The sequence below is a fragment of the Beta vulgaris genome, chromosome 4 (assembly GCF_026745355.1).
Source record: "Beta vulgaris subsp. vulgaris cultivar EL10 chromosome 4, EL10.2, whole genome shotgun sequence".
NCBI lineage: Eukaryota > Viridiplantae > Streptophyta > Magnoliopsida > Caryophyllales > Amaranthaceae > Beta > Beta vulgaris.
The window spans coordinates 50,755,745-50,778,977 of NC_079205.1; the positions used below are offsets into that span (position 1 = coordinate 50,755,745).

General features: G+C 36.5%; 2 protein-coding genes across 2 annotated transcripts in view; one reads left to right on the top strand and one right to left on the bottom strand.

The window, feature by feature from the left end:
- Positions 1 to 23,233, top strand: part of LOC125497024 (protein BONZAI 3-like) — an 82,832-nt gene that overhangs the window by 20,612 nt on the left and 38,987 nt on the right. Inside the window, exons 2-9 of the mRNA XM_048643267.2 lie at positions 9,118 to 9,157; positions 9,865 to 9,921; positions 20,618 to 20,784; positions 20,875 to 20,944; positions 21,033 to 21,182; positions 21,291 to 21,410; positions 21,512 to 21,561; positions 21,660 to 21,744. Coding sequence (XP_048499224.1) covers positions 9,131 to 9,157; positions 9,865 to 9,921; positions 20,618 to 20,784; positions 20,875 to 20,944; positions 21,033 to 21,182; positions 21,291 to 21,410; positions 21,512 to 21,561; positions 21,660 to 21,744 — 726 coding nt within the window. The 5' untranslated portion in view covers positions 9,118 to 9,130. The remainder of the gene's footprint in view (positions 1 to 9,117; positions 9,158 to 9,864; positions 9,922 to 20,617; positions 20,785 to 20,874; positions 20,945 to 21,032; positions 21,183 to 21,290; positions 21,411 to 21,511; positions 21,562 to 21,659; positions 21,745 to 23,233) is intronic.
- On the bottom strand, positions 1,680 to 4,205 carry LOC130591176 (uncharacterized). The gene is made up of 4 exons (XM_057394111.1): positions 3,413 to 4,205; positions 3,027 to 3,364; positions 2,517 to 2,662; positions 1,680 to 2,385 (listed from the first exon to the last, which is right to left on the bottom strand). Exons 1-4 carry the CDS (start codon positions 4,203 to 4,205, stop codon positions 1,680 to 1,682), a joined length of 1,983 nt encoding a protein of 660 aa, XP_057250094.1.

The window sequence follows — 23,233 nt, forward strand, 5'->3', positions numbered from 1 at the left end:
CACAAAGAGGAAACAAAAATAAACCAAACAAAAAAATCAAAAGCTTCCCGTAGCTTATTTTGACGGGAAACACAAACCACAATTTCATAGACCATCCCCTGAACCAAGTGCTGAAAATGCAGACAACCTATACAATATACCACCTTCTAAACTTGGTACGTTTACACTCCCTACATGCCCGAAGTCAACACAATATAAATAATGGACTACTATATTAGAGTTGTAATCCTAACAATGGACAAAGATTTAACCTGTGAAGCCGTATGAGTGTTCATCAATAGATCAATAGGTAAAAGTAAACAGAAGACGCATGGTAAATATAATCTAACATATAGTAGATATAATCCAATACTTAGGTAAAACAATTCTCCATTGAAAGAGATTGGAATATTTTTTTTTTTTTTTTTTTTTTATTGGACATCGGTAAAATTTACAAGAAAATAAAACAACCTAATCAACTACATAGTATCCATGGGAATATTTCCTAGTCGAACATGATTGGCCAGGTCATGCGCCCTCTGAACTTGTTGACGATGAACTTTTAGAATTCGACACCATTGAAGTTGATGTCCAATGGAGCGAATGTCATTGAGAGTCCAGGCAATCGAGATAGGTTGTGTGTCTTGATGAATTAAACTCCGGACCAGTACATCAGAATCAGTGTAGATCAAAATTTGACAATAACCCCGTGATTGCGCCCATATCAAGGCTCCCAGACAAGCCCGTGCTTCAGCAACCAGCGGGGACTCCGCATAAATGCAGCCCCCTTGCACTTCTGTAGTTTGCGTAGTAACATGCTCCGCAACCCAGGCAATACCGGCCAGTAGAGAAGATTTCTTCCAGGAACCATCCACTTGTATATGTAACTGTGGTACCCACAGAAGGCTGTCCCAAAATGTGCAAAAAGAAACCCAGGAGGACCTAGTGCCATATGCAAGGATCTAGGCAGAGGAATAGGATTATCCAGAAAGGTGTAATGCTGCTGAATGCCTTTGTCCTGGAGTGAACGGATTAGAGGCATATCAAGTGCTATTCCATTGAAGACCTTGTTATTGCGACCCTGCCAAATAGTCCACAAAATAGCCACAAACACGGGAAGACGAAGCCCATTATATCCATCCTGCTGGTAGAAGTAGTGTATCCATGCAATTAGCCAATCTTTAAAGGCCACCATGGGAGTAGCGTTGGAATGAATACGTAGTTGGCTAGTTTGCCAAGCAGCAGTGGCTAGAGAGCAAAATCGGAAGAGGTGTTGGGATGTCTCAGATTCGATGTTGCAGCTTGGACACCTATCTGATATAGCCAGACCACGGTATGAAAGGTTAGCTGCTGTTGCTAACCCGTTGTGGAATAATTCCAGAGGAAAATTTTCCATTTTGGCATGATGCGTAACCCCCATAAAATCCGGAAAAACTTCGAATTGGTAGGGGGAGTCATGTTGTAGATATCGGTATGTCGAGAAAGGAAATAGTAGCCAGATTTGGTAGTGTAATTGCCCGATGACGTAAAAGGCCAAATAGAAAGATCAACTTGGTTGTGAGACGAGGAACTTCAAGGGTACGTATATTACGAACCGTACTGAATGAAAAAGGAACTGAAGGCGGGAAACATTCCAGCCTTGTTGTTGAGGCAGCAGGAGTGAAGCAATGGAGACCGTAGCAGCAGTGCGAAGAGAAACATTATCCCGAAAGAGGGGAATCTGCCCCCGAACCCAACGCTCCTTTCCAGCAAGGAGAGGGGAATTGGAACCAATTTTCCAACAAGAATTTGTCAAGAGTATCTGCTCTGCTTGAATTAAACCTCGCGCACCCCAAGAACATTGACCCCGCACTGAACGCAGTTTTGGTGTCGTTAATCCAGTCCAAATTGCGATCGGAAAATACCTTACTAATGAGGTCACCGGAATTCTTTTGAATACGCCAAACTTTCTTCATTAAGAGAGAACGATTGTGCATCGCAATACTACGTAAGCCGAGACCACCAGCACCTTTTTGCAAATGCAAAAGCTCCTTGCTTTTCCAAGCAATTCCTTTACCAGAGCTATTAGACCAGAAAAATCGTGCAAGCATCGCATCCAACTTATTAGCTATTGTTGTGGGAATCAAGAATACAGAGAGGATGTGAGCTATGGAAGCAATGAGGACAGAGTTGATGAGAATCAATTTCCCAGCTTGCGAAATAGGTGAATGATTCCAAGCAGTTATGCGCTGAGAAATATTATCAAGTAAAAAGGTGAAGTGCTGAGTTTTCTTCCCTTGAATATCCACAGGAGTACCAAGATATGTGCCCAGAGATTCCTTAGCATCCAATTGCAGGATACGTTTGTATTCATGACCCATGTGCTCGGAAACATTTGGGCTGAATTTAACAAATGACTTTCGTAAACTGAGCATTTGTCCAGAGATACGGCAGAATCGATCAAGGAGCTTTGACAGTTGCTTACAGGAAGCAGTCGACGCTTTAAAGAAAAGAAGGCATCGTCAGCAAAAAACAGATGAGAAATAGAAGGGGCGTACCTGTGAGCTCTAATCCCATCGAAGAGTCGAATATCCGTAGCCATGATTATCATTCGAGAAAAGATATCCATAGAGAGCAAGAAAAGATAAGGGGATAGTGGATCACCCTGGCGAAGCCCACAATGGGAATGAAAGGACTCTGTAACCTGTCCATTAATGAGGATGCGATATGACACTGTAGAGATACATTGACTAATCAACTGAATCCATTGAGTAGGGAAGCCATAGGCTTGAAGAACCTTCAAGAGAAACCTCCATTAACCCGGTCATATGCCTTATTCATGTCAATTTTGAGCGCGCTAGATGACCATTACCCCGTCGATGTTTATTGATAACATGAATTAACTCATGACTGATCAAAATGTTATCATCCATATGTCGTCCTGGAATGAAAGCACTTTGATATTCCGAGATAAGATCAGAAAGCAACGGCCGAACCCGGTTGACCAAGCACTTCGAAACACATTTATAAATCGTGTTGCACAAGCTAATTGGCCGAAATTGTGTTACCTCCTCAGGATTCTGTCCTTTAGGCAACAAAACAAGCAGCGTCTGATTCCACTCATGCAGGATGAAACCTGTTGAGAAAAAGTGATTGACAGCTTGGAACACTTCATTCCCGAGGGAACCCCAGTGAAGTTTGAAAAACTCAGCCGTGGACCCGTCCAATCCAGGAGATTTACCCTGACCAATACCAAGCATGGCCTCATGCACTTCTGCCTTAGAGAAAGGCCGAAGGAGCTGTTGCTGTTGTGACAAAGAAAGATGAGGTAGATTTAATTCACGGAGTACTAAATCAATGGCTTCATCTTGGCCCTGGTCAGAGACGGTAGGCCCCTGAGAGGGCCCTTACGCAGTTTTAAAATGATGTAAAATAGTATTCACTATGGTAGGACCATCCTCAGTCCACTGGTTATCTGCAGTTCGAAGAAGGTAGATATGTGCTGATCGTTGTTTTTGTCGCATCTTATTGTAGAAGAACTTAGTTGGAAGGTCCCCCAGCTGAACAATTTTGTCTTTCGACCTTTGCGACCAGTAAGAGTGTGCTAATGCAGATGTATCCAAATCCTGCTGACGTTGGAGCATAAAGTCATTACCTTGAGGAAGACTAGAAATCTGAGTCGCAGTGGCAGCTAACTTAGTAGAAAGTTCTTTCCAATGAATCCCCCAAACAACCTTATGATCCAAACACCATTGCCTAATCTGGGTGCGAAAGATAGATAGATGTTTTGTAAACCGGTACATTGTTGACCCAGCTATTGGAATACGCCATACCGACGAAATCATATTAGGTAATTCAGGGTGTATGAGACACCAATTTTCAAACTGATATGACCGATGAGTAACTTTGGTTGGCGGCTCCGTCTGGTAAAAGATAGCAGCATGATCTGAATGCAGAATAGGAAAATTCTTTGTATACCCGAGTGGATATCTGTCATTCCAAGTTGGGGAAACATACACTCGATCAAGACGTTCCATGATTAGATCCACACCATCCCTGTTATTTGTCCAAGTGAACCTAGACCCAACAAAGGGAACATCTTGTAATTGTAAAGTATGCTTCCAATTGGTGAATTCTTCCCATCCCCTAATGAGAGTTGCCCCTCCCAACTTATCCCCGTAATGATCAAGTTGATTGATGTCACCAATAATGAGGAAGTCAGGATATGGCGCTAACACTTGTAACATGTGATCCCAAAGTAAAGGACGAGAGTCCTGACACAGTTCTCCTTACAAAAATAAAACGTACCGGTCATTCCATTATTAGCTGATATTTTACAGAAGACATAATTACACATGGAACTAAGTACATCAACAGCAAAAGGAGCCCATGATACAACAACCAGCCCACCACTAGAACCTAGAAAATCAACACCAACTACAGTACATGGTTTAGTACAACGTAGTAGTGACTGTACATGAGTAAGAGGACATTTGGTTTCTTGCAAAAACAAAAACATGGGCTTAACTGTAGCTAACAACCAGTGTATATACGGGATTATCGGGGCATCACTGGAGTTCAACCCCCGACAATTTAGCGACAGAATGTTCACGGAAATGTTGGTGACTGGTCTGGGTCAGTCACTACCCTAGTTGAGTCAGTAGACATTTTCACCCTCAAAGTGAAATGCCTATCCATGTTATCTGTCCTCAAATCACTGCCAGCACTACGCTTCTTCTTGAAAATCCAAGTACCAGCACTCACAGGCGCTGATACTGCTGCTTTCCTTTTCTTCGACAGAGTTGACGTAATCTCCGGACCAGGTTCCACTTCCAAAAGTCTTGCCATAGATACATCAGTGAGAGCCTTTCGTCGAATTTTCCTATGGCGGAAGCCTACATTAAAGCCTCCTTTAGCCTCCCATTGAGCCAAACACTGACGCTTTCCATTGTGAGACCTGTAACAACCTTCGACATCCAACCCATTACCACTCTCATCTGATTGGGTATGCCTGAAGGCCTGAAAAGGACGCTTGTTACCCACGAAACCTATTGGCTCTGCATTTATGGTGGAAGATGCCTCTCCTTGAACCGATTGAGGAGGCGGAATAAGCCGTAGCCACGCACTAGGTCCAGCTTCATCAGGGTCTGGAGGAAAGGTTGTAGTCCAGCCTTCATGAATTAACTCTTCAAGCAGCCCATCATCAGTAGAAGGAACCCTAAGAGGAGACAAATTACCAACGTCCGACGCCTCATCATTTGTAGGCACAAAAGAATCCTCCGGAGCAAGTGCAACACGAAAAGTCTTTGGTGGACGCGTGGTAATTCCCAGATGTCGACGAAAGGGAAACCGAGCCTCATTGGCTCGCCCTGCGTCAGCTGGAACTCGAGTGGAACATACATGTGGCGATGTAGTTCCTATAGGCGTGCTATGATCGTGGCCCTGTGGTTGGTTGCCCAAATCCTCCAGGCGACCAAAAGCACTGTCCTCGACAGCGAAGCGACGTCCAGGCAATTCATGAACCTCGTGGCCACTAGCTGCGGGTGAGAGAATCTGAGTAACACTATCAGGGGAAGCCCGCGAAAATGACATAGGAGGATTAGTATGATAGTCCGATTCATGCAGAGATGGATTATTGGCTTGAGACGGTAAATTCCCTAGTTCAACCGATGCCTCATGATTTGGCAACTCCACTGGTTCGTCTTCCGAACTTGAATCCACCATATTAACGTCCACATGGCGCTCATCAAAGATATATGGATCATGGTTAGGACCCATGCTAATTAAGTCCACCCGAGCATTGCGATAGATAAACCGGTCAGGTAGCCCTCGAATAATATTCGTATAAAGAGGAACATTCATAGGGCCAAACACAATATTCATACCATCATGCTCGAACTCCGTAAAACGACGATGAATGAGATGGTGCGCCTCATACGCAGACATGGGACATCGCCCAGTGTGATGTCCCACACAACCACATTGTTTGCAGAATTTAAACACTCCTTCGTAACAAAAACATACCCATACTACTTGACCATCATCCAAAGTTAAAAAACACCCAGATATAAGTGGACGAGACAAATCTATAACCAACCGAGCCCTTAAAAAAGCCTCCGAAGGAAGACTAGGAACGGTTTCTTCTACAAGATCAACCAAACCAACATGAGATAAAATTCTGGAAGTCCAGTCATGTTCCAAGAATCGCCAAGGTAAGTTATGGATGCGAACCCAAAGAGTAGCCAAGCTAAAATTAATGGTGGACGGCACTTGATTACCTGAACTAGCACGGAAGGTAATAATCTTACCGTCAATGACGGTGGTATGTTGACGGAGAAGCGCCGCACTATCCTGGGGATGAGATTGGAATATTATTGTAAACAAAAACTAGGTTGTTATTTACAAAAAGTGTCACTGTCATTTATTAGGTATATATCTCTATTTTATATGTCAAAAGGGGTAGTACAACAAAAAAATAGAAAAAAGGAAAAAAAAACGTCTAACTACTTGCTTTAATTTTTTTTAAAAATGGTAAAAATAGAAAAGAGAACTACCTAATTAATTAAAAAAATAAAAAAAGATTAAAAAAGCATTACAATAAAAAACGTCAATAATTCAAAAATCCTTAATTTATTATATATAATTAACAATTAATTTAATTTTCCACATCCCCTAAAAAAATTATTTTCTACATATTTTCACACATTGTGTACATATAAAACTAGTGGTCCTTTGTTTTGGCAACAGGACTCCACCCTATCGTATGATTTAAGACACTAACGTTATTTTTTTCTTCTCGAAAGAATGAAAAATATAACCTGCACGATTCGGTTCCAAAATCAGTTATGCTTTCGTTCTCTCTGTTCCCCTAGAAATAAAGCAGAGCACAACAACATACATAAAACAAATATTTGTTTATTAGCACGACTAAATGGTTGTAATTACTTTGCTCTTTTCTATCTCATCTACATAATTCCCTTTTTGATCCATTTCTTTTTAATATACAATGTTATTTTTATTATTTTTGCTAATATCTCTTATCTATTTTCTTTTTTTTTTTTACTACTCATGTGGTTCACTTTTGAATACAATAGTCCACCTTAAAATCTCTTTCCATATTTTTAATTTTTCAACTTTTTTTTTTCATTTGTCTCTCTCACTTGTAAACTTTCTTCTTGATTTTCCCTCAAAGCAAAGTCAGCACATTAAAACAAAATGAAGAACTATGATTCCATTTATTAAGGGCAAGAAATTACAATCTTCTCATCATGCATCATAGTAGGAAAAATGATGTGTTTGTGTTATTTGGCGGAGAAATTTAATTACAATTATCAAAGGACCAACTCAACCAAAAGCTTAAGCTGATGGATCACAGACATCCCTCATACTTGACGCTAAATATTCCACTTAGAAATGAGAGGGTCGATGAGATTTGAACCCGTGACCTTTATGTCACGCTGGCTCTGATACCATGTCAAAGGACCAACTCAACCACTTTAGAGCCCCAAGAATAGTTTAATACTCTATCAAAAATAAGACATGTGAGTATGCAGTATTTTAAAATGTAATGAACCATACATTGAATATTTTGTCACTTGATGCTTGATGCTTGATGCTTGATGCCTGATGCTTGATGCCTGATGCCTGATGCCTGATGCCTGAAAGTACTACATGTTTCATTTTCGTAACAAGCCCTAAGCTAATTGATGTTTCATTTTCCTTCATTAACAAAACGTATCAATCTAAAACACCAAAATCGTAATAATCATTCAATACTTTTGGCAAATAACTTGTCAACCTGTATAAAATTTACAATGAATAAGATTTAGGAAAGTTGGCAATAATTCTCTGCCCGAATTAGCTCCTATGGTGGTGGTCGCTGGCGATCAGTGCACTTGTTAATCCCGTGGATCATAAGCACCAATCAAATAGGGGAAAATTATTTAAGTTTTCTGAAAATTGACATAGAATTGTTTTATAAATGACATGAAACAGATTCAAAAATAACATGAAATACGCCAAAATGATATAAAACACGCCAATAATCATAACATGAAAGGGTTTTACAATAATACGAAACAATTATATTAGTTTGCACATGTGACATGTTGTTATACAATAAGTTATGATGTAACATGTTACACGTAAGATGCAGTCAAAAACTCCAAGTAAAACCTTTAGGTGAAATCAAGGGCAAATTTATGAAGTAACAAGGAGTAGCATAAATATTAAAAAAATTCGTCTGGGAAAACAAATTTGGAAACCATCTTTAATAAAGAACTAGCAGTTTATATTGATGCACTTCATGTGTTGGAGTGGTTGATTGTCATTTAATGAAATCTATCACCCAGGTTCGATTCCCGCGTAGGACAATGTTAGTTTTTGTTCTTTCTTTTCTGTTTCTCTTTTTTTTTTTCTTTCTTTTCTCCTATTTTCCTCTTATCTTTTCCATCGTTATGAAAGTCTCAAACATATTTGTAAGTTCTAAGTAGCATATTACACCATATGTTGTCCTCTCACATAAAGTTATTGAAATATAAAATCCCTCTTTCTACTCAATAAAAAAAAACTTTTCAAGTTTGTCAATATATAATTTTAACTATTAATATATCTAAAAATTTACTAATAAGTGTTGAGAAAATTTGATACTTTATTTAAGTTAGTAACATAAGAGCACATTTTCTTACCATCAGTAGTGCAAATTCCACCCTTTCTATAGGAATCAAACACACCCTATGAATTAATATAAAAATTTATATAATTGGTATGACTAGAGAAAAATTTGCAACAAATAACCCTTTCCAAACTCCTGAGTACAACCGAAAAAAATGTTAAATCTAGGGTGTTAAAGTTGAAAATGAATCGAATTCAAGTCATGGAAAATAATTTCCTATAATAATATCATATCATATTTTTTAAAAAAGGATTATAAGTGCTTAACGTGAATTATATTTTAGTATTATAATTTATGAACGGTACTGTGTAATTTTTCTAAGGTACACTTGATTGAGAATCTTGGCCCACCATAAGCTGAAATAGTACCTTAATTCTCTTCATTCTACGTGTCACTTATTTTTTTCATCTGTTTTTTACGCGACTTTTATTACTCATCTTCATACTGGACAAAAGCCTAGCTATCTGACATCACTTGAATTTCAGTTTTTGGTCAGCCATGGAAAAAGTATATTCGTCAGCCGTGGTATGTCTCTAATTTATTTTGTTTATAGATCGTATATACTTGTATGGAATTCTATACAACTCAAAACCAGATTTATTAACTAAAATTTTATCAAGCAAGATTTGGACTAATAGTATCGTCTGTTCTCATAATTTTAACGGCCCGTTTGATAGTTGGTTATGAATGGTGGTAATAAAAATAAATTTGTGTGTAAATTTGTGAAGAATATCATTGTTCATTCTCATGATAATGCTAATTTATCCTAAAGTGTCCACTTTTCTTCTTGAATTTTCATTCCTATCCAATACCACCTTGTAGGTGGTAATGAGTGGTAATGAAAATTGTTTTCCCTTGGAGAAAAAAATACAAGTTTAGGGGTGAGATTGCTTGCCCATGGAGAAAAAATGTTTCCCCATGGAGATTTTAAAAGTGCTTCCCTATTAAAATTACACTTAAAATTTATTCTCATTAGTGCAATTTATTAACGACTACCAAATGGACCATAAAGCTATGGAATACAAATCTTACTATGTTTACTTTGAAGGTGAGGCTTACCTTATCATCCCCTTTACGCCTCAAAATTCGATTGGTTATATTTGTGAAAAGTTTCAATTCAATTGGATCATTCTCCTAATGTATTCAAAAGAAAGAAAAATGTAGCTACATACTTTGATTACTTAAGCTGCATCATTTGAAGATTTTAATTTCATGTTATATTTTTTCTATAGTTAGCTTTGACAGCTAAAATAGCTTTTGGCTCAGACTATGACAAGTTTATTAACAAGGTATGTGGTTCTTTATTTATGATTAAACATCTTTAACTAATCAATTGCATCTATGAAGTATATTTTTCTTTCCTTAAATTATCATATACATTTTCTTTCCTTTTACATGATTTCCAAGACACAATTTTGATATATAATATTTGTAATCACACACTGATAAGACTTTTAATATGAATTGAGAGGGTTCTAAATCTCTATTATATAAGGGAATGGGGAGAAATGATGCCCTCTTTTGAAACGCCTATTTTGCCCTCTTCCCTTTCTAAATTACAAAAGGAATGTCAAACTCAAAATCGGCACTCAAAGAAAACTACCGAAAATAAATTTACAACACTCACTCACAAATCACTTAAAAGAAGAAACTTTATAAATCACCATACAATTGAAAAATCACGTTATAAAAATCACGCAAATCACTCAAATAATCAGAAACTTTATTAAAACTTAAAATTAACATACAAACTAAACTAGCTAATAACTAGAACGTCAATACATACAAAACATTTACAAAAATTTACTTACAAATCACTATTCTAAGAACCATTCACAATTAATGGTGGGTCATGATAAAAAATAGAGGTGTATTTTAGTGAAATCAGAATTTAGAAGTTAGACAAGGAAAAAAATTATTTACTTTTTTATAGTGTTTCTATATAAATGAAACTTTTCATATATTTGGACCTATTTTTTCTATTATATAATAGCGATTAATTATCAAGGTAAAAAGGTTTATGTAAAATATCATTCAAGAAGAAAAGTACAACATATCTCTATTGTATAAGGGAAGGGGGAGCTATGGTGTCCCCGAATGAAGAGACTATGTTACCCCTTCCCATTCTAAATTACAAATTCACTTACAAATCAAAGGGGCTTCAAAAAAAATATCAAAAATATAATTTAACAATCACTCACAAGTCAACTAAAATCATAAAATTGCATAATTTACGTTATGCAAATACACTAAAATGAGGAAACTTTACAAAAACTTAAAAATTCACTTACAAACTACAACCTATGAAAAAATTGACTTGAAATCAAAGTGTCTACTTTTCTTTACAATTTATGAAGTATGTACTTAATTCAAAAATCAACTAAAAAATTATAATATTAGAAATCATAAATAAATTCAATAAAATTTCTATTTTGTTCATAGAATTTAACTTTGAAAAGTAAAAAAAAAAAAAAACAAAAGAATGGTGAGAGCTTAAGTGACAGAAACTAAACCAATCAAATTTTGCAACTAAAAACAATTATACTTCGTATGTCTAATTAATGTTCAAATTTTGACTCTTATGCCGAAGAAAATCGAGTTTCTGTTTCGAAAAAAAATTCAAGCACGCATAACTTATATTAGTTTATCATAATGAAAGTATTATTGTTTATAATATATATATATATATGACTTATCGATCCCTTTTTTTTATATAATAAATGACATATAATAGCATTAGGTCCCTACTAATTTAATGTGATCCAAGTCCATATAAGTTTTTTTACATTTATAATTACAAGCTACAAAGAGCGTTATGGTAAACTAGGAGAAGTTACAACAAACTAAGGATAGAGAGGATATTAGAGTGAGAGATACGTACAACTAACGGCTCTGTTTGGGGAAGCATTTTAGTTACCTTAAATGATAAGGTGCTAACATATTTTAGGTGCTAAAATGATTAGTAGTGTTTGGGGAGCACCTAATATAAAATTTCAGGTGGCTAAAATTACTTAAATGATAAGTTAAAAAATTTACATTTTCACAATCAGGTGACTGAAATTTTGGAAAATCTTTCAAAATTTTGACAACAACTAATTTTGCTAAAATAATTTATCAACTTAATCAACTAATTTCGCCAAACAGATAAACTAATTAGTTACCTTATTAGTTTCAGCACCTTATTAGTTTCAGCTTTATCTTATCAGTTTCAGTTAACTTATTAGTTTCAGTTTATTTTCAGCTAGTAATGCCAAACAGAGCCAACAAATAGAAGATATTATATAAGTAACCATAAATAAAACACAAGCTAAGAAGATAAGATATAGTTAGACCAAGTATAAGATCTATTCGTAACATGCCTCCGCAAGAAGGACGGGCGTGGCGAAAGTCCGATCTTGGAGAATAAGTGAATAACATATCAAGCCATGCATGGTCAGGAAAGGGGCTTGGAAAACCTGCAAGAAGATCTCCAGTTGGAACATAAGTGACACGTAACAGACCTCGTTCGTTGAACTCATTCACGAATGAAATAAATAGCGAAAGCAACATGCATTATCTTGGGATGGAAAACCGGGTTTGAACTAAGACGGACAGACGGTGGCTCTAATATTATCACAATATATAACAGGAACCTAGGTCAAGGGAACACGTAACTCAGTGAGCAAATTGCGAAACCACATTAATTCGGCCGTTGTAGCAGCAACAACCCTATGCTTAGCTTCAGTAGATGACCGAGCTATAGACTTTTGCTTGTTCGAACACTAAGTAATGGGAGTACGACTAAGGAAAACAATGTGGCCCAATCGACATTGGAAAAGGCATGAAGAATATGAAAGGAGTAACGGTAGATGGTGAAATTTTTGTCAAAAGTGCCACCAAGATTGTGTAGCAGGCGTTTGAGTGCAGTATAATGATCGGTTGTGGGGTGGTGCATGAACTGCGATAATCGGTTGACTGCAAATGCGACGTCGGGTCTCGTTAAAGTGACATATTGAAGGCTACCTATAGGCTATAATAGCTCAGTAACCCTTCGGTGGATCAAGTGATGTGCCAGTATGAGCATGCAACTGTTGTGTGACAACAAGAGGAGTTAAGGCTGGCTTAACATCAATCATTCCCATACGCTCCAATAAATCAACAATGTATTTGCATTGGCTAAGGAAAAGACCATGTGAAGAGGCTATTCGTTCAACTCCAAGAAACTATGACAAGGCCCCTAAATTCTTTAATGAAAATTTGTTTGCCATGCTTTTGATAAACAAATCAAGATTTAGTTGCATTGGGACCAGTTATAATAATATCATCCACATAAAACAATTATATATATAGGAGTAGTGAGATGATGCAAAATTAAATAGTGAAGTATTCGAGACAGCTCGAGTGAACCCCAAGCTAACCACAAAATAAGTGATCTGAGTGTACTAAGCTCAGGGTAGCTTGTTTTAAACCATAAATGGCCTTCTTTAACTTACACACATGTGATGAATATTGTGGATGAACAAAACCGGGTGGCATATATCCTCATTTAAGGTGCCATGGAGGAAGGCAATATTTATATCAAGTTGGTGGAGATGCTAACCATCAATGACGACAAGAGCAAGGACTGTACGGATAGTGGCAGAGCGAACAACTAGGATAAAAGTTTCAGTATAATCAATGACAGATCTTTGTTTGCCACGAGTCGAGCCTTATAACAGTCGAGAGAACCATCAGACTCATATTTTCTACGAAAGACCCATTTGCACTTGACAAGATTTGTAGTGTTGGCTGACGGCACGAGATCCCGCGTGCCAACTTTGTGAATAGCTTGAATTTCGGATTCCAAGTCAGTTAAGGGTTGGTTGACAGTAGTAGGTTCATGAAGTTCAGATTGCACGGAGGTAATGTTTGCGTAATCCTGGTGGGGCTTACAAATGTTGTTTCCAGAACGAGCTAGTGACTACGCCAAAAGGAGGGTGTGGGGTGGACTAGGTAAATGGGGAAGGAGATACAGGTGTTGGGGTTAGGAGCGCAAGCGGAAGCAAATAGTGATAATGAGAAAAATAGGTAAAAGATGGACAAGAAAAGTACAAATAAACACTCACAATTTAACATGGGAAAAACTCCCAAAAGAGGTAAAAAAAACCACGACAACGTGCACTAATATTATCCAATATATGAAAAGGGTATGAGAGTACAATCCTGAAAGGTAACAAGAGTATGGTATGACTCTCTAACTAATATTGGATCTAAGGGGGCGTTTGGTTAGGGGGTTACAGGAAAGGGAATTAGTTGATTCCATTCCCTTATATCTTGTTTGGATTGGGAGTTTTGTTTCTCCTCTTTTCCCCTCCATTACCCCAAATCTCTCTATTTTGATTTCCCACTATCCCCCAAGGTTTCACATTCCCTTTCTTTGACTCATCATTGACCACCCAATCACCACTAAACCAAACCACCCAATTACTAGCACCACCACTCAACCATCAATGACCACCCTACCATCACCACCTGAGGACCACCACACCACCACCGAAAATCACCAAAATTCATCCACCACCACCGGCCCCCTGATCCCCCATCCCCCCACTGCTACCCCACCACAACGAAACCACCCCAGTCCACAAAACCACCACGCAGACATGAAACAGCCACACGAACAACCAAACTCCCATATTAGCCACCAAAACACCACCCTACCGGAAAACCCCACCTCAAAAATGAAAGAAAAGCAATAACAACGAAATTACCTTTACTTATCCTTGATTATGGTTTTAAATGGTTAAATTCGGCCATGAAAACTTCAGATCTAAAGTTTTTATGGTCGAATTTGATATTTAAAACCTCAAATATCAACTTCCGTGGTGGTGGAGAAGGAAAAGAGAGAAGAGCGGAGGCGTTGGAGTGATGCGGCAGTGAGGGGCGCCGGTAAGGTGGAGTTGGTGAAGTTGCGTCGGTGAGATGCGGCAGTGAGGGGCGCCGGTGAAGGGCGGTGTTGATGGGTGGCAGTGAGAGGGCGGTGGGAATTGTGGTACTTGAGACTTGAGAGAAGGGGAAAATAGTAAGAGGATGAAGATGAGTTCTCAACCAAACAACATTCTTAATCAAAGGGTTTCTCTTTCTTAAACCCTTTTCTTTCTCCTTGTTTCTCTTTCTCAAACCCTTTCCCTTTCCCCTTCATGAACCACATGCCCCCTAATTCTCAAAGAGAGTTGGTAATCTCCCGAAAGAGATGTATAGGTGTATTCTTTCTAAGAGCTAATATGTGAGTATGGTACTCTTGGTACACTTGAATTGGTACATTTATGCTAAGTGGGAATTTATAGTACAAGCAAGCTTGGAGGCCAAGCATATTAGCACAAGCCTTGAAGCCCTAGGACATGAGTAATAACCTTCGATACCAAGGGTCTTCACAAGCTTTGAAGGGCAAGGATATAATATGTGTGATTTTGTTCCCAGGCTTGTAGAATAAGCTTGAATAATTAATGTAGAAATTATGACACAAACCCAACAACAGGCGGATAGTGATGGGAGGGGTGATGTGGCTATCTATGATGAAGGGGTGGTGAGGGGTGGGGAATAAGTAGGTGTATCAGCAGGTGTAAAGACGCGGGGGAGGCGATTATGGAGAGGGCCAAGATGTATAGTAGGGGTGAAGGAAGGTGGTGGAGTGAATGTAGGGGGTGGAGTGGGTAGTAGCACGTCGAGAGGGTGGGTCGTGTAGGATAGGTAGTATAACATGGGTAGGGCACCAAGAATCAGCAGAAGGAAGCGGAGCTACAAGGGAGGAGAGATGAGGCATGCATATGGGAAGTCATGTTAACAAACTGAACATGCATGAGGGGAAGTGTAGACTCTATTTTTGGAGGGATCAAGACACCTTTAAATTCACGCACGCATCATGTGCATAAATTGTTAGTATTCATATATTGTAGCACCCCCCACAGTCAAAGTGGGAGGTTTTTTGAAGCTGAGACTGTCCCGAAAAACTCTAAACAATACTAAGGGAAGATCCTTAGTGAAGATATATGCAATCTAATAACGCGCGCGAGGGGACATGTAAGACACGAACTTGTCAACTAGCAACCTGCTCGCGAACAAAGTGAATATCCATCTCAACATGTTTAGGTGCTGATGCTAAACAAGATTCCGAGGATGATAAATGACATTAACATTATTTAGACCCTATACACACTAATGTAGCTATCATAATAGGACAATGGATCTCGAGAAGAAGGTTTGTAACCAATAAGACTCGGAAATAATTAGCTACATAACGGTACTCGACCCTAACACTAGATCATGAGATAATATGATAGCATTTATTAGACCAGGAGATCAAATTATCGCTAAAGAAAACACAATAATATAACCTGGAAATTCGTGTATCCGGACATCCACCCCAATCAACATCGTTATAAGAGATGAGTGTGGAGACCGATGCAAACCGTGATCCAAGAGTAACTTGGATATAGATAGGGCATAATGCACTTAATAGTGAGCATATGTCCATCCTAGGGATCATGCATGTAAATATCAGGGTAGAAGTTTTCCTTATCCTCCCCCTTTACCCTTAGAGTGTCTAATCCACTAGCTCGGACCGTTGACTTGTGCGAGGTTCCGGTATGGTAGGGTAGGGTAATTTATCTTCCTCCTCAAAAAACCCTAATTATTTTCTTCTAGTTTGAGTCTGCCATCATCCTTCCGATGGTGGTAGTCCCCCATTTCTTCTTTTTTCTTCTAGTTTTCATTGCTTTTACTATTTATAATTTTCCATTCTCTCTCTTTTTTTTGAAAGTTTTCTATCCAATTTTTGGGTTCTTTCTCTCCTTTCATTGGAGTTTAGTTTTATTCTCTTCCCAAGTGTAAGTTTAAAATTTGGTATGAGAAATTATTCCTATTGGTCGAAGTTCAAGACCATCAACATTGAATTACACTAGTAGAAAAAAGCTCATATGATGCGGTCAAAATCGAGATTACTGATGCGGTTTTGGTCCCCATCAGGCCAGGTGGGTTCGCAGCAGTTATGAGCGACAAATTGATCCGGTCCAAAACCGCATCAGTTTCTCATTAACTGATGCGATTTTGCAAGACCGCTTCAGTTTTGGGGTCATTGATTTTTTTTCAAAAAAAACCTACTTTGTACTGCAGGTCTGCAGCAACAAAGCAGGACTGAATAAAGAACAAAAGAGAAAACCCAGGTTGAGCATAGAAAATTCGAAAAAATCATATCTAATAACAAATATTATACAAACTAAAAATGAATTCAATTAAGCAAGTATTGTACAAACTAAAAATAAATTCAATTATACAAATATTATACAAACTAAAAAAGTCAGATCTAATAACAAATATTATACAAATAACAATGGTGGTGGTTGTTCAAAAAGTACAGAGGAATTTCAACAGATCTAAGAAAATTAATGGATATGTTTAATTCGAAAGATTATGCAAGGGATTATATCTAACAGATCTAACAAAAGAAATTAGAAAAACAAAACACGAGGCTTCGAAACTAAAGATCGAAAACCAAAACCTAGCTTGACGGGAATTTCGACTTTCACCGGAGCGTCGACCTTCACAGGAGCTTCGCGTGTTCGTGAGGAATGCAAAACACGGCTATTGCGGCGCACGTCTCTGCACATACTAGGGCTGGTCGTGGTGCTAATTATGGTGGTACGACGATCGATTCTGAAAATTAGGGTTTTGTTACACGTAATTACCGTCGCCGCAACCATTGCCTATTCTCGACATAAACCTAGGGCGAGCACAAGACGATCGATTCAACAATGGAGGTTTTTTGGATCTAGAAGAAGAAAAAAACGAGAGTACTTTACCAGTTTAGGGTTTGGAAGAGAGGGGGGAGTGATGAGAGAGAAGAGGTGAGGGGAGTTTAGGGTTTGGGAGTTATGAGGAGGGGAAGGCTATTTTTTTGGGCCGTTCCAAGGGAGCCAATAGCGACTTTTTAACGAAAAATCTGATACAGTCCACTGAACCGCATCAGATTTTAAAAAAATCGCATCAGTTTTTTTAATTTGATGCGATCCACAAGAAGACCGCATCAGATTGTCCTTCCAGCTTTATTCTTCATTTTCAATGTTCATTTTAGGATGGAGTTTTATAAAAATTGAATCTGTTACTAAGTGACATATAAGGTTTTTCCCACTATTGTTATTGGAAATTCGGATGCAGCCAACATGGTTAAATTAGGAAATTATTTCCCTAAACTATATTAGAATGGTAGACTTCTTCATTAATAGCTGCGTGATTCAACAAATATATGTGGGTTGTGCTGTATTGCTTGATCTGGTTTATTGTAGTTTCTTTGAAGATGAATTTAATTTGATATTGTTCTGACTATATGTTGTTCTTCTTTAATACTTATTTTAGATGTCATTTGGCGTTCAATTTATGAAATATCACTTTCTAAAAAATATATAAATAATGACATTGTTAAATGAGACCTTGTTAAATTCATGTCAATGTGTAGTTTCAAAATATAATTTTTTTGATGATTTTATTAAACATAATTAAGGATATTATGGTCAAAGTTGTCTATTAGAGACCGTGAAAACTAGGTGTTGCATCCTTTGTAGAGCCGAAGAAGTACAATATATATATATATATATTATATAATATATATATATATATATATATATAATAGAAGTGAGTTCATATGAGAATTCATAATTACATGAGAAATGAGAATGAATTATATGCGCTATAACTCTGATGAATAAGTGATGTAACTCTAATGAAAAAGTGATGGGCTATAACTCTAATCTCTATTATATAAGGGAATGGGGGAGCAATGGTGTCCTCTTTTGAAATGTCTATTTTACCCCATTTCCTTTCTAAATAACAAAAGGAATGTCAAAATGAAAACCGGCACTCAAAGAAAACCCAAAAATTTACAACACTCACTCACAAATCACTTAAAAGAAGAAACTTTACAAGTCACTCATACGATTGAGAAATTTACGTTATAAAATAATCACGCAAATTAAACAAATAATCAGGAAACTTTATTAAAACTTAAAATTAACATACAAACTAAAACTAATAACCTAGAACGTTAATACATACAAAAACATTTACAAAACTTTACTTACGAATCACTATTCTCAAGAACCATTCACAATTTATGGTGGGTCATGATAAAAATAGAGGCGTATCTGTAGTGAAATCAGAATTTAGAAGTTAGACAAGGAAAAAAAATTATTTACTTTTTGTATAGTGTTTCCTATATATAATGAAACTTTTACGTATATTTGGACCTGTCTTTTTCTATTATATAATAGCGATTAATTATCAAGGTAAAAAGATTTATGTAAAATATCATTCAAGAATTAAAGTACAACATATCTCTATTATAAAAGGAAAGGGGGGGGGGGCTATGGTGCCCTAGAATAAATAGACTATATTACCCCCTTCACATTCTAAATTACAAATTCACTTACAAATCAACGGAGGCTTCAAACAAAAATATCAAAAATATAATTATAACAATCACTCATAAGTCAACTAAAATCATAAAATTGCATAATTTACGTTATGCAAATCACTAAAATGAGGAAACTTTACAAAAACATAAAAATTCACTTACAAACTACAACCTATAAAAAAAATTGACTTGAAATCAAAATGTCCACTTTCTTTACAATTTATGAAGTATTGTACTGAATTCAAAAATCAACTAAAAAATTATAATATTAGAATTCATAAATAAATTCAATAAAATTTCTATTTTGTTCATAGAATTTAACTTTGAAAAGTAAAAAAAAAAAATACAAAAAGAATGTTGAGAGACTTAAGTGACAGAAACTAAACCAATCAAAATTTGCAACTAAAACAATTATAATACTTCGTATGTCTAATGTTCAAATTTTGACTCTTATGCCGAGCGAGTTTTTTTTTGAAAAAAATTCAAGCACGCATTGGGTGCAAAAAATTCTAGTAAACAAGTGTTGTAACTCTGATCCAATCGTGTGGTTGATATTCATTCTCATTTCTCATGTAAGGAGCATTCTCATGTGATCTTGCCCCTATATCTCTATTATATAAGCCAAGGGAGGAGGTGTGGTCTCCTCTTTTGAAGTGACTAAAATACCCTTAATGATCTAATTAATGGAATGAAAAAAATTGCAAAAGCAAATCATTTAAAAATTCTCATTCCAACTTGCCATTTAAAACAAGTTTAAAATGGTATATGCATCAAATACTTCAATCAAAAATTAAATGGACAAAATATTTATACCTTATAAAAAAAGACGGCATACATAACATGCACATGAAAAATCTGAACATTCACTACCTTTGATACTCTTTAATTCAGTTAAACCAACTCATTATTTTTGTTCTTTCTGTTCAATATTCATTCACAAAAAATTAATGTTAACAATTACTCACAACCTTTTATTTTTTTACATTAGCGAATTAATATATCTTAATTCATCTAACTGTTGAATTTTTCACATTTAAGTTTAATCATAAATAAAGTACGAATGGAGTATCTAATAGAATAACGAATTTTGAAATTAACGCACGCATCGCGTGCATACGAAGGCTAGCAATGGTGTATTATGTACTCCTCCGATCCCCCCTCTCAAATAAATGATACAAAGTCAGTCGAACACGCAACCTCCCATTTGAAATACAAAAACTCTAACCAACTATTCTACCATCACCCTTTAACTATTATAAGGAAAAAATATATATATAACATACATTGGTAAATGATCTGGAGCATAGCCTGAGTTAACAACTAGTTACCTTTTAAATGTGGCTTCGTTAATTAACAAAAACAATGCTCAATGATATGAAGAGTATTTTTTTTACATGTAAGAGATCACTTTGATATAAATGATTCATTTTAGGTAAAAAATGAATCTAATCTCATAACAATTATTGTGTTCTGGTGTCCAGAATTCGCGTTTACTTCGGGTGTACAATATAGTTGTACCATATATTTTTAACAAATGCTGAATCTTTTCTCCAATGCTGCAGAATATGTCGGTTTCGGTGTTCGTGAAGTTTAATGATCAAAAAGAAACTAAAATATATTGGACTCGGGTTGCCTTGAAGGAGGAAATTCAGGGAAATTCGAAACTAATTTACTGGTCTGCACAAGAAATAAATGTTAATTATCGGTTTGGGGCTAAGCAGCTAATGATGTAAGTTTCTTGGTATGATTTACTTCCAACATTTTATGGTCTCTGCCATTTGAATTTGAACTAACATCATATATTCCTACTTCACACCAGCTTTTCTGTAAATGATGAAGATTCACAATCTGGCCGCCAACTTAGAGAATACGAGATTGATCTTCATAAGGTATATATGCCTGTCCGATCCTTCCTTTCTCGTGGTAGCTTTGAATTTGTTACTTGCTTATGCATTTTCTCTTCCCTTCATTGTGTAGATCATTACTACAGGTATGAAAGCCAAGGTAAGATACACTGATGCCCCGGACATAGAGGACAACGACTGGTTATACGTGTCAATAAACATGTCCGAGTCCCACATAAAAAAAGTATATTCTTTGGATCTCGAATTAAATGATTGCCCAAAGGTGTGCAAAATTCTTCCCGTCTTTGATTGTGAGGTTGTAATCTGTTTCCTAAATCTTAAAGCTGAAATTTTCATTTATCACGCCGTTATTTCCGAGATATGTTTCTAGGACGCTCAATATCTACAAATTTCTCAAGACCAGGACGTGGCCGGCAACAGAGTCGTAGTTTGCAAGACAATAGAAAACAATAAGTGTCATATTTCTCTTATGCAGCACATTGGTTTCCAGGTAACTATATGTAGTTCTGTTCTCTATTTTTATTATTTTTATATCTAAAACCAAATTTTTGTATTCATGTTGTCCAGAAAAAATATTAAATTTCTTTTCAGGGCAAACAAATTCTTATCGAAGGTTTCGACGAGAAAAAAACAAAGTTCGGGTAAAAACAAAACCCCTTAATTCTCTGTCCTTTCGATATTCTCTCACTGTTCTTATCTTCCACATTATAGAAACTTAACATACATGTATTATAAATAGCACTTGCGAGCCATCAATATCAGACTTGAAGCAAATGTGTGAAAGAGGTTCTATCAAATTTTCAATAACGCCTATATCTGGAGAGGTAAGCTACGCTGGAAATTCTGTTCTCCACCCACAATATGAGTTTTTTTTTCTTCTTATTAATCCGTGATGAATTATTAATCCATGATCATGATCTGATCTCTATCAACTTGGAAACAAATTAAGTCATCTACTCCTCTATCTTCTAGATAACTTCTGTTATCATGCATTATCTTTGTATCTATGATGCATATTATCTCTTGGTGCTACTGTATATAACTTTGTTACGCCGATACTTCGACATGGTCAAGAGAATGTCTTGACCAATATTATAGACACGTCTATCATTGAAAGTGTCGGGAAATTTTTTTCGACACCTTACATTGAAAAAAAAGAAGTTAAATTGTAATAACTAGTATATTTAAAAAATTATGAAATTAAAAAAAAGTTAAATTGTAATAACTAGTATATTTAAAAAATTATGAAATTAAAAAAAAATTTGATTTAATAATTAAATTGTTATTAGAAGGGTTGATAAGTCAAAGATTAGATAAAGAAGGAGTGAAGAAAGCTAACAAGTACACATGAGTTTAACCTAAAAAAAAAGAATTTGTGAGAAAAAAAAAGAGTAAAGCTGTCACCTACTCACCTTTTGCCTTTTTAAAAAAATAAATAAATACAGCTGTCAAAATCCTTCAAATGTACTGCATCTCCTTTTCTTTAAAATTTAAAATCTAGTATCTCTATTATATAAGGCAACACATGGGGGACACCAAAAAATAGAAAAAGGAAAAAAAGAACAAAAAAAAAGAACAAGGATAACTAACTGTTTCATTTGAACGAAAAAAGGGGGGGGGGAAAGTAGGACATTTAAACTCAACATCAGTTTTTTGAGAAAATAAAATGTAAAGATAGTTTTTCTATCCAATCAATTTTAATTTTTCTACTTTATTTGTTATCACGCATTGCGTGCATGTAAGACTAGTAGTACATTAAGTGAACAGAAGGAGATAGACCACAAAAAAGTAAATACCCTCCATCTCCTTCTCGCATCATCTTCTTTCTACAGCAAGGACTTTCCTTTCATGGCAGAAATCTCCAGCAGATGCGAAGAAGCACGAAACGCAAAGGAGAAATTGCCGTAGATGGCGGTTGACGACGGTAGGCGATTTACTTTCTCAGTTGAGGTTAGAGAGTTTGAAAATTTTGATAAAAAACCCTAGATCTGATCCCCCCTTTCTCCTTGCGTTTTTTTCTCACTTTTGTCAAATGAGTGTCCGGTAGGCGACACTTTTCCAATTCGGGTATCGACGCCCATTTCCAGGTGTGTCGCGCGTCGTGTCGAGTCGACACGCGAGGTTGAATAGGGTGTCGGAGTAACGAACGTAGGACTATATAACACTTAAAGAAAGCACAACTTTGATGACGCCCATCACAAAAGATATTTGGATACGAGATTTCTCATATAAAGGGTCGTTGTTGTTAACCATCCCGTCATGAACTCGTTGCAAAAAGACATTCACAATTGGACAATATTTTCTTCCCAAAAG